The sequence below is a fragment of the Sphaeramia orbicularis genome, chromosome 12 (assembly GCF_902148855.1).
Source record: "Sphaeramia orbicularis chromosome 12, fSphaOr1.1, whole genome shotgun sequence".
NCBI classification, from domain to species: Eukaryota; Metazoa; Chordata; class Actinopteri; order Kurtiformes; family Apogonidae; genus Sphaeramia; species Sphaeramia orbicularis.
The window spans coordinates 20,674,855-20,687,714 of NC_043968.1; the positions used below are offsets into that span (position 1 = coordinate 20,674,855).

The window sequence follows — 12,860 nt, forward strand, 5'->3', positions numbered from 1 at the left end:
ATGTGACAGGTTTAACCATATTATCTATACAGTTTAAGTCTGGCACAGATAACATATACCTCATATGCATGTTTGTGTGTGGGTGGTGGGTAGGTTGTGGCAGTGGTGGTCCTTGCATTGTTCACATCTGTGTGAAACACACATCCCTGATGCAGAGCCTGATCCTGTACTGCCTCCCTGAGGAAGACACTGGTTACCACTGAGGGTTTAATTACGAGGGCTGTTCAATAAGTTCATGGCCTCACCCAGAACAGAACAACACAGACTGATAATTTATATTTTATTTTTCAACATAATCTCCATTTACAGCAATGCACTTGGTCCATCGATGTTCAAGCATCACTATCCCATCACGAAAGAATGTAACATCCTGTATTATAACAACCAGTATTTCTGGGTGAGGCCATGAACTTATTGAACAGCCCTCGTATCTGTGTCTTCAATGGAATTATGACCATTGACCTTTTACAAATGTGACTGTCCAGTACACTTTGTACTGCACACAAGTTTTGACAATAATGGAGACACTCAGGGCCTGTTTGCAGGGTGTGACCTGTTAACTGTGCATCAAATGAAAACCATTTTAAAGTGTTTTTAAAGTTTTCTGAACATGTGGTAATTAAAGCATTCTCCAGGTTCAAACTATCAAAGGGAAAAGAAATATGAAGTGTAGGTGACACTGCATGTGACCAAATATAAAACATGTAATTTCCACTGCATGCAAGATGTGTGCGCTCACTCTGAAATCCTGCAAACCTATTTTAATGATGTTACATTAAAGAAAAAAGAACACCTGTCTGACTTATGGTTTGGACTGGTGACCTGAAAGTGTTGATGCAGAAAGGGGATCAAAGAGATATGTAACTCAGCCTTAAACCAATGACTTATGACCTGGATAAACACAAACAGTGGTGGAGAATCCTAGCTCCATCAAGTAAAAGTCCTGCCATGTATTGGCTCTACCTGTTCACTTCACACAGGTGATGCCATTAATTATCCCATCTACCTGGATGAGGAGTTGTGCTCATTAAAATGTGCTGGTTCAGTGAGTGGTTGGAACAAATGCATGGCAAGACTTTTACCTTATGGAGCTGGGATTCTCTATCACTGAACACAAAGTACTTTTATTCAGAATGACTGGATATCATGCCTCAGTGAAAAGACTTATATTACATTTCAGTGTGCAGCAGATCAACTCAACATGTTCTTGACTACTGATAGACTTCGACTCAGCCAACCTCCAGGATGAAGAGCTTTGTTTGACATTAGAGAATATACAAAAACAACACCTATAGTTAGTTAAGGCTATGTTTTTGTCAAGGAATGACATTAATCTAAAGTAAGCATAGTCTTGATAAACTGATAAACCTACCAAAAAACAAAATCAGTGAGGATACAGTCTGGTCATATGCAGGGTGGTCACAAATCTTTGCATGTGAGGTTTTGTAATTTTAAAGAAGAAAAAATGTCTTTAAACTTTCACTGTGTAATCTTTAGTGGTATAGTGTAGTAGCACATCAATTGATCCTGGATGCCACCTGTCATGAAACTAAAAATAAAAAAAGGACCAGAGGAACACAGCGGTAAAGCATGGTAGCTTGCTTTCCCTCTGTAGATACAAATGACTCATTAACATAAGGGAAACACAATGATTATGCACATGTATGGAAGATTTATGGAATATTATATTCAATTACTACACATCAATCTCATAACTTTTGCACATGCAAAATGTGTTGCAAAACCAATGTTTAGCTCTCTGTCATGTTTAATGTTGACAATTTACATTGAGAGGTTAATTTAACATTGAACATATTGTTTCCCTCTTGACTTGTTGAGCTACACAAACATAAAACACAAAGTTTAACTGTTACACTAATATTTGGCTGGTTTTGACTTGGGACATGAAACTTTCTGAAATGTGTACTATTACTTTGTTTTACCAAATGTAACGAACCTGGGTTGTACATATCTTCTTAATGGTTTTGTGATTAATTAGGATTAATTAATTTGCTCATATTAAGTAAAGGACTGAATGTAGATATTCCTCAATGTCACAATTATTGTAGTGAAAAAAAATTACTATTGTAAATCTGAACACAGATTTCATCTTCTTCTTCTTTTTTTTTTTTTTTTTTTTTTTTACAGGACTTCTGTATTTATTCATCAGTTTTGATCATGATCTGGCAAAGAAATGCAGAAACAAAGCTCATATTCCATTTCTGTATTGATAATGCCAAATTAATTTGCATGTCATAGCAGCCAAATGGCTTGGTGTATCCTTACAGGTTTAATTAAAACAGAAAAATATGCTTTGCACAATTCTCCATGGTACAAATGTGGAAATTTGATATTAAAATTACTGAAATCAAAAGGATAATTTGTCAAATTCTCAAATTAACTACAAAAACTGCAAATTTCAGTTCATTTTGAGAGGTAAAATCTACCTCTAATTCCAACACTTGATGACATTTTTATATTTTCTGCATGGTTTTTCCAATGTGATGGATCCATCAGGCCTTTTTAAAGATGCACTTGGATAAAACAGTGAAGCCCAAGCATACATCAAAGAAAATATTTAAATTAAGCTTTAAGTCAGATGTGGGAGGAGTACAGTCTCTTTCTGATGATGAAATGCTACTCACATCTGAGCAATGTGATCCTGCTTTACAGAGAGGAGGTAAGTGTCAACAAAAGGTCAGCACAGTGGTCTACTTTACTGCTTTTCACAGATGATGAAAAAGAAAAAAAAACAACTGCTACATAAAGATTGCTTTATCTACCCTGTCATAAGTCAGACACTCAATATGTTAAACTGAGGGATCGGCAAAAGTGACAAAAAAAAAAATCAGCGCAAGGATTCTTTTCTACCTTTACACTTTAAATAAAAGAACCGTTCTTTTTCATGAATCTAATAATACACATAGAATAGAATAGAATAGAATAGAATAGAATAGAATAGAATAGAATAGAATAGAATAGAATAGAATATTGTCATTGCATGTCATCCATGAAATGAAATTGCACCGTCTCTCATATAAAAACTATGTACATGGAATATTTCCACTTTTCTTTGGTATGAATGCCATTTTTGCACCTTCCTCAGACTGAATATTACAGTTTATTTTGCATTTTACAGTTTAATTATCCAGGTCTGTTTTTAAAACTGTAATTCATTAAGTATAGTGTGTTCCCTCTTGTGTTCTATCTATCTATCTATCTATCTATCTATCTATCTATCTATCTATCTATCTGGTTTTACATACTGGTTCTATGTCAGTAATTAAATCTGACAAGTACAGTTGTGCATATTTATACTTTTACTGCTAATATTGTATGCTAATGTTACTGGTAAGAGTTATGTAAATCAAGAGTGATGTATTAATTCCAGGCAACATTTATTAACATAAAGGATCCAAGTCTTTCTCCTACGTCAACCTTTAAGTGCTTTCAATTGTTGGACCCTAGTTGTATTTTATTCTGGGGCAGTGTTCGTGTCTTTGTATGGCTGGTCTGGGATTGACCAGATAAATCCCCCTCAGTATCATGGAATAATCTCATCGTGTGTAAAATCTCTGGTTAATCCTGAGCCTTCACTGCTGTCCAGTGGTCACAAGGAGGAACTACAGCACTATATTTTTCACACTGTAAAGATCCTCATTGTGGATCCTTATAATTTCAAGTATTATTGAGTAGTGTAACGATAACAAAGCCACAACAAAAACTCTGTAATTAGCCTACAATTATTAGCATTATTATTGTGGTGTTGTTCGTGTGCTACATTTTTCCAGTGGCAGTTGAACGCATCAGTATACAGATGTTACCGACAGAAAGCTGCTCTGAGCCTCTCCATTCATTCATGGTTTAAGTAAAATTATTTTTAACTAATGAGCTGCTGTTTTTTTCTATTTGCTGTCTGTTTCCATTCAAACAGGTTCTTTCGATAGGAATTTCATTATTATTTGCCCCCACTCTTTCGCCTCTTCCGGAACAAGAAACCTGCTTTTCCTGGTGTTAAAACTGATATGTCTCCCCCTGGTGGCACTGCCAGGCGCGAGCCTTTATCATGTGACCTGACATCATTATTCAAAACACGGTGAATTCAAGCCTAAAATAAGAATGCCATTTAACTTTTTAAAATTAAAACTCGAAGTAATTTTATTTGTTGGTGTTTGTTTCTTTCCATCATATTGACGAATCTCACGTTGACTATTTGTTGTTGCTGTTATTCCATCCATGTCTGTTTTTTTTGTTTGTTTGTTTGTTTTGTTTTGTTTTGTTTTGTTTTTTTAACTGGTTGTTCAAAGCCCGTTTATCCAACACTACATGCAGGTTTCATGTGTATCTTTGTACAAACTGAAATGAATGGGATTCCAGTGTGTCCGAGCCTGCTGGGCCGCCGGGAGAGGCGCTGTTGTCACTTTCCATACCCATAAGCGGGGGAGTGTGAGGTGCATGAAATGGAGAAAAATGGCGGATCATGTGCAGGTAAGCAGAGGTTTCATGTTTTTGTAATCAACAAATTATCTACATGCGTGGAAATGAGTCTGGACGCGGTTTCGGGTGCTTTATTCCGTGCACGTAGCTTTTGTGTGTGTGTGATGTACAGTTAGCGGCAGTGTTTTGGCTGTCGGTGGTAAAAGAAAGGATGTGGCTGCTTGTGTTGACTTGTGGCCTGCTGTCATTGCCCAGGCTGGCTTATTACACTGTTAGCTTGTGCTAGCTCTTAGGTTCATTCCAGGCTCGAAAACGTAAACAAAACGCCCATGAGCACCTGTGTTATAATGTGTATATTTTCCGGTGTTTGTATCGGTGGAGTGTATCTCATCTATGGGATAATGTGTATATTTCGAAGCCCGTTTTACTGAAGTAAACAATAAAACACGAATGGGATGTGCCGCGGACGAAAAGCTGTCATGCTAACATAAACTGGTTAACTGTCAGTTTGGCGCCATAGCGCATGGTAATATGCACATCAAATAAATTGCTCAATTATACACTCGAATTTAGGTAGGGCTTTTCAGTCAAATATTTTAAGTATTTGTTCACCAGTTGCGTTAAAACAACCTGACTTTCTACTAAGCTAGGCTAATGTTAGCGTCAGCATAGACGTCAACTTCTCCCGCCCGACCCAATTTGAAAATACGATTTGGTTTTTAACAGTTTCTCTGTTAAACAAACTCTGTGTCTGATGCTACAGCCATCAGAATAAACACTGAAAACATCGAGGACACTTTGCTACCCGTAATTGTTCGATGTGTGTGTGCGTATCCAAGGAGTGCTGTTTTGTTTAGCTAGCTTGCCAAATCGCTAGCTAGCCGCTCCGTGGTCAGGATGGACACATGTTTGGGAATAGCTGCAAGACACAGGCAATGGCACAATGGTACAAGTTAAACTGCGAGGTGCCTACACAGCAAATTCGGTTCTCCTTCATTGATCGGATGTATGTAGATAGTTTCCAAAGAAAAACCTGCAACCAGTTTCTGTTTAGGGTTGTTTCTATGTGCAGTGTTATTGTTGTAACCCACTTGTCGATTGCGGAGTGAAACATTAGCTTCCACTGCGCTTACTGTTAGCCTCTATAATCTTGGATTTGCGGGATATTTTCGCAAGCATAGCATTAAATCATCACTGCAGAACTGCTTTTACATATTTCAAACCAGTTGTTTATGAACTTTAGTAGCTAGCACGCAAGCTAAAACCTGAATAGTGAACCCAGTAGCCTGTTCAGCATGGAGCTGCAGCACTGACATTGACACAGACTGTCTTTGGATCCCATCCAGACAGGTTTCAGTTTAGTTTTGATGGAGAGATTGTAGACACTGGGCTGTCCTCTGTCGATTACATATTATATAAAATTACATAGCTTTTTTTTTTTTTAGCTACACTGAACTGTAACATCACGTGATTGATAACAAACGCTGTTTTTCTAGTTATCTCCAAAATATTGTCTTGAAAAATCTTGTATTTTTCTTTCATTTTTTTGTTTTTTCCCCAGTAAGTCGCTTTGGAAAAAAGCGTCTGCCAAATGCATAAATGCAAAATGAATGAAAGATGAATACGCATTTTCCTTTTATGTCAGAATTGACACATAACATTTTTTTAAACACACTAGCAAGTGATTGAATTTATTAAAAGGTATATTGGGGTCTTGATTATGTCACCCCAACAGGTTGAACACCTGCTTCATCATGAATATAAATGCATGGCACTTTTCATGGGATGTTCAGTGGATTTGTGTTTACTCTGTTGTGTGTGAGATAGATGGCACAGATCACATAAGCATGTTGTACACAACACTGTTTACCTTTTGAGTTATTGTGGCTGATTTGATTGTTGGTATTTTTGTCTGCTATCTAATGTGGCACAATCTGAGGTAATTGAGTAAATAAATGACGCTTGAAGACTGTAGTGTTGTATACTTAAAGTTGAGATTGATTGTGAAATTAAAAAGTTGTAAAGTACTGTCTGTATTGTGTTTAATTTGGATATTATCAAAACATTTCCAAAGTAGCAGCAAGATGGTGCTCACAACAAGATGAAATGGCAGTCTTTCCTTGGTTTGCTTTAGTGTAATTAATCACAGACTGGCTGCTTCTAACATGAGCATGCTCTATTCTGTCTCACCAATATGACATTTGCTTTGTGTGGAAGTTCTTTAAGTGTTTATGTGATGCTTATTGCTTTGTAGAACCGCCTTCATACACAGCTGCAGCTTTAATCCATGTAAAGTTTCAGATTTCCACAGCATTATTCACTGCAGATTTCTGTACGCTAATGGCTGTGAGAGAGTGAAACCAGGAAAGCGTGGAAGCAAGGGTGGCAAAAAAATGCTGCTCATTTGTAAGTCTGTACTTTCTAGGAAGTTGTCAAAGCAGCTCCTTTCACACAGCAGTCACCTAAAATGCTTTATATATATTAATAGAAGCTCTTCAGCAGTTCATCAGGCTGTTTTTCTTGGAGCAGTAAAAACCAATGGGATTATGTGCCAAAAGTGCTTTACTGAGCTCTTAAGTAAACCAAAAGACAAATATTTAACAGCTTGGAAGGTCATTTACCTACGGGAGTGAAATCAATAATGAAGACATTGGCTGCTGTTGTAAAAGACTAATTTGTATCTTTCAACCAGCCAGAAGCCAGCCAGAATTGTGTCCCTAAAGTCTTTGATATAAATTGGATTGTTGCATATATAGATGTAACAATCATTAAAATCAGCATCATCGATATTAGTCTCAAACAAAGCTATGCACTGTCATTATTTAGCTGAGTAAGTAACAAGAAAACCAGTGATTCCTAAATACTACTTTAAATTGTTGTAAATTGATACACACAATACTTCTGTTTTCCGGGTTTAAAACGCCAAAAGAAAAAAAAAAAAACCTGATCTGGTGCAGACATAAATCTGTTATTTAGTCATGATGGGATTCCCTGTTTTTTGTTTTGTTTTGTTTTGGGGGTTTTTTTCTCCCATGACAACACTTGCAACAAGAAAGAGTTTTTGTTTTATATTAGACTGCTTCTTTTTTCATTGAACAAGTACAGTGGTCAGATGTTTTTTTTTTTTCCATTTGTCTAAGACTTCATTACATTTACCACAGATAATATAACACACATCTACGGCATCCTCTCTGTTCATACCTGCTTCTATTTGTAGTTACCATTCATTTCCATCCATTTTTGATCAGGATGTTGGCATCATCGTCTAACAGCTCAGACATCTAGGATTCATGTATATATATATGGCATGCATTCAGTGCATTTTTATGTATTTATTATTTTTTTTTTACAAATTAAAAAAGGAGAGGGGAGGACTGTATGTAGAACTGAAGTGATTAATCCACTTGAATTGATTAAAAAGAGTGATTTGATTATAATTTTCCTGAATCGCAGCTTTGTTTCCTTAGTTTCATTGCCGCTAAACATTGGTTCCGCGTTGTGTTTCACACGTACACTTACTGTGATGCGCATAACGCCCGGATCACCACAAACAACATGGAGCATGGCCAAATTTGTCTGTATGCTCACTTTTACTTAACCCATCACTTACTTGGTTAAACTTTTATGTTATGACACAAACAAAAAATGTTTAGCATTATTATTTTAACATTTATGTTATTTACATCTTAAGTTGTCAATAAGTTGTGTACAAATTTGCTGAAGACTGCAGTGCACATATTGTTTGTAGAGGTCATTTGACTTGTTTGTTGTTATGTCTAAATAGATATTTTCATACATCCTTTTATACTTTTTTGTTGTTCTTTCAGCTGGTTTGGTAGTGAAGTTGTCATTTTCAGACACGTCTTTTTCATGTTTTTCGCCTATTTAAATATTTGTTTAATCAAAGAGAATAATCAGAACCTGCAGCTGTAATTATATGCATAACCATCTGAGTTTAGCATTTATTGTGGTGATCCTTTTTATTTAAGTCAACCTGAAAAAAGATGAACAAGAGGACCAGAGGTTTTTTTTCTCTGTTAATATAAAGTATTTAAGCCAAGTGGGAGTTGATATGGCACCAGGTAAATCACTAACACCTCATTCTGCAGCATACGTTGACCATGTCCTTCAGACTCACCCAAAGCGCTGTTTTTCCATTAGAAAATTCACCTATATTTTATGTCCTCATTCATTTGCAGTTAAGCATGAGAGTAGAGTTATTGTTAATACTGTACCAGATGAATATACAACTTGCTTTTTTGACAGGATAGCTTTCTTGATGGTTCAACCTGACAGTGAACTGCAGCAGAATCAAACTACCACAAGTGGCTCAAGTACAGATTTGACATAACTCAGAGTCCTCTTTACCAGCCCTGGTTATTTTTCTACTAAGCATGTAGAATCCCTTGATTTTCACTGAACCTGTTCTAGTTGTCTAGTTGGGGAAACTCATCAACACAACCACCATCGTCCTCTTCCTCATCAGTGATGAAGGGGAAAACACACTTGGTTATCCACAACACTGTAGACTCTTTAGTGATTAAAAATATGCTCAGTGTAAAATACTTTTAACATCTGACCATCAGTTTCATCTTCTGTTAATAGAGGAACACTGAATGAGTTGTCTCATTGTTTAAGGATAATTCTCATGGTCTAATTACTGGTAACGTTTCATTTTCTTATTAGATTTTCAACTGCATCATGGAAATTGGTGGTAACACTTCTCATCTCTAATGGCCATAGAAAACAGAGCAGACACAAATTTAATCTCCTTTTTTATGCCTTTTAGTTCTAATATAATTCAATGAACAGATTTTCTCGATACAGCACCAGTTTAGCTCAGGCTGTCACAGTTGAGGCAGAGTTGTGCTTTAATTATGCATCGAAATGTTGCAGTGGATTTAACCCTTTGACTGTTGAGGAGCTGCTCAACACTTTTCTAGTATTTTCAGTTGGTGTGAACAATAGTACAACACTAGTTGTACTTATAATTTGTAAATGTTTGTAGAATGGGCAGTGATGTTCAACAGTGAAATGAATGGTGATAAAATTGCACTTGTGGTTATTATGCTCTTTAGTAGTGACATTAAAACACAGCACAGACACTGTACAATGATGCAGATGGGTTGAAGGTAAGGTTGAGGTTATTTTTGTTTTACATGTTGGCAAAGATGAAGAGAGGGGTGGCAAAGGCAGGACATGACACAAACAGTCTGTTGCAGAAAAAGCTGCATCTCTCAGGTTATGTTTGAGAGAAATGTTAAAGACAAAGTGACCATGTCATCAGTGAAGGTGACGTGTTCCCATCAATACTGAATGTCTTAAGATACATCATCTGTGTTAATGATTGAATGGAAGGCAGTTTGAGGGCAGTAGGCGTTATACGTGATGAACATGTCACAATGTGATGGCAACCACTGCTTATTTTGATCTCAGGTCATATGATGAATATGTATTCAACATATCCACTCGCTCTGTGGGAATAGTCAACTCTAGAGGCTGGTATATTTTTGTAGGCTGATATAAACCATAGTTTGGAGCAGGGAATTGTCAATAAGGGGTAAAAAAAAAAAAAAAAAAGAACACTGAAACACAACCACAATATCAGCCTCAATTGACTCAATATCCTCCTGAGACCCAGAAAAGTAAAAGTTTTACCTTTTTTTTTTTTTAAACATTAGGCCTAAATAATTGTCTTGAATAAAAAAGCCCAATGCAACAGTTTTTTCAGATACTTTTTTTTTAGTGGAATGTCCGTTGCAGTGGACAGTGTTTTGTTTTGTTTTTAAGTAAAGTTGTGAAACTGTGAATGTATTGTTATTAAAAATGCATATTAATGCAGTATGACTTTTTTTTTTTTTTTACCAAACTGCACAGCCCGATTTAAAAACAAGCATGTCTGATGTTATATTTGACCTGACTTGAGTAAAAACTGGATAACTGTTGAACTGAGCAGTTAAGCCAAAATACTAAATGGAAAAAAAAATACATTGATATGGGTTGCTGCTCAAACCATTTAATAAGTAATTGTGAAATATAGCTTAAAGGAGCTGAAGACTTTGTGACCAGTTTTTCATCAAATCTGTAAAACCTCAGTCATAGCCTAAGTATCACGGATCTGTAAGTCTTTCTGTGATTACTCACCTTAATCTCTTGCATTACGGTGAACAATTTCGAAGTGCCATCCACCATAAACAAACCATGTGTTTACAAACGAGCCGGGAGGTCACTCGGGCATCTTCGGAATTTTGTTGCAATGTGCATTGTGGGAAGCGAAGGCTCACACAGCCACCTTACAGCGGCAGCTGGAACAGACACAATCGGAAACGGCAGGGACTCCCTTCCTTCTATGTATATTCCTCCAGCCGTTTCCGCACGTTTGTTTCATCCATATAATACCATATGGTCAGGCTTCCACTGTCAGGTGGCTGCGTGAACCTCCATTTCCCACATTGCACGTCATGACAAAATTCCGAAGATGCCCGAGTGATGTCCCGGGTCGGTTTGTAAACAAACGGTTTGTTTATGGTGGATGGCAATTCGAAATTGTTCATCGTAATGCAAGAGATTCAGGTGAGTAATCACAGAAAGACTTACAGATTTGTGATACTTAGGCTATGACTGAGGTTTTACAGATTTGATGAAAAATTGGTCACGAAAGTCTCCCGCACTTTTAACATGTGAATATCAAAGTAGTCACAAAGTGTACATAAGATTTCTTTTATTTTCTCAGATATAATTTCCCATAAATTCCCTAACTTAAGTTTAAAAGCGTCATATCTGCCATCAGCCGCTGTGGGATAGTATGTAAAGCATCCTGTCAGTGCTGATTAATGGGTCCATCATTAGTCCAGTCATCTCGCTGTCATGTCCCTGTTTGTGCATTAGCTCACCGTGGTATTATCTGGACTTTGTATTAGGGAGCCAACAGGATACTATCCGGTTCAACTTACCTGGACACCATCCACCGGTGTGTGATCACACATTCCTTTGCTCCACCTCGCATAACAAAAGCATCTGGTGTTTACAGTTACACCTGGTAATAGAATGTATCTTTGTTTTTTTTAGAGCTAACCTGCATTACTGTCTGATCTCACTGTGTAAACTGGTTAGCTGAGCAGTCTCATTTTGTCAACAGACAGGATGCATCCCAGGTCAAGGCGCTATGTATTTGTCAAAGAACTTGTGTGTTGAATGGTTTTGCCTTGGAGTAAGGTCCTGTTGTACAGATCACCTTCACATTTTGATCCCAATGCATTCTATAAGTGTTTATATTTAATGGGCTGAGTGGAAATGGGATGTAGGTTTAATGTTTGATTCTGGGAACATCTGATATTTGTTTGAATTTTTTTGGGTTTATTTGTTGTTGGTTTTTTTTAGACAATTGACTAAAGGTCTAAGTATTGAGTGTTAAAAGGAAGTGATGTAGTAATCTAACAGGAAATAATTGTAGTTGGAGGTTTTGTTAAGAGGTTTTTGTGTCCACAGTAGTGCTGCAACAGTGAATCGATTAAATCGATCCAAATCAATTCTTAAAAGAGTGTGCAGCGATTCAGCAGTCGATTCATTTGGTCTTGAGCATGCTAGTATTGAAGCATGCCTGCATGCTGTGTGTAGTGTAAGAGGAAAACACAGAGCAGCATGGCTTAGGCCACAGCGGCCCTGTTTGGCCTGAAATATAGTGCGCCACGTTTGTAACAAAACTTAAAAATGGAGGGAAAAAATGGCCAAAATCCTATGGCAAATGGGACTGCTGTGGCCACCAGGAACATAATGTAAACCAAGCTTAAGATAGTCTATATGTCGTGATTACTTTAGCCCACTAGCTAGACACTATCGTCATAATAACATTTTCATCAATTTTGCCGTTTTTCAGGCCACCAGACTAATGTTACCTATTGTTGACTGGAACTAATACATACAGTGCTAATTTGATAGCCTATAATCGGAGCTGGTTGAAGACTATAGCTTGCTAGTCTCTAGCCATAACAAGTCTAGGTTGTGGGCTAGTGCTCACTAACTATACCCGAAGCCATTGCAGGAATGTAATTATTAGTGACTTGTCTGCAGCCTTTACTGATTTGGGTTAAGTACCAATCTTTGAGAATTGAGTCTTTTGTGTTTATTGGATGAATTGATTAGTTATTAATATAATCTACAGATTAATTGATTATTAAAATTAATGTTAGTTGCAGCCCTAGTCCACAGTCTTGCATGACAAAATGTAACCCCCAGTATCATATTGTAGGGGTTTCTCATCTTAACTATCCCTACTGTTGGCAGATACAGTAATTGCTTGGTCTGATGCAACTTTGTCTCATGTAAATTATAAACTTGGTGTTTAAGGACTGGCTTCATTGAGCAGACAGATGGTTTAGAGCTGGCAGGGCTTGGTATGAGGCTCTTATCTTCGTCCAGCAGGA

General features: G+C 37.1%; 1 protein-coding gene across 2 annotated transcripts in view; it reads left to right on the forward strand.

The window, feature by feature from the left end:
* The first annotated feature begins 4,425 nt into the window (after positions 1-4,425).
* xpo7 (exportin 7) overlaps positions 4,426-12,860 on the forward strand; it is a 31,780-nt gene continuing 23,345 nt past the window's right edge. For both annotated transcript variants that reach the window (XM_030149231.1, XM_030149230.1), the window contains exon 1: positions 4,426-4,488. In XM_030149231.1, the coding sequence (XP_030005091.1) occupies positions 4,456-4,488 (33 nt within the window). In that variant the 5' untranslated portion in view covers positions 4,426-4,455. The remainder of the gene's footprint in view (positions 4,489-12,860) is intronic.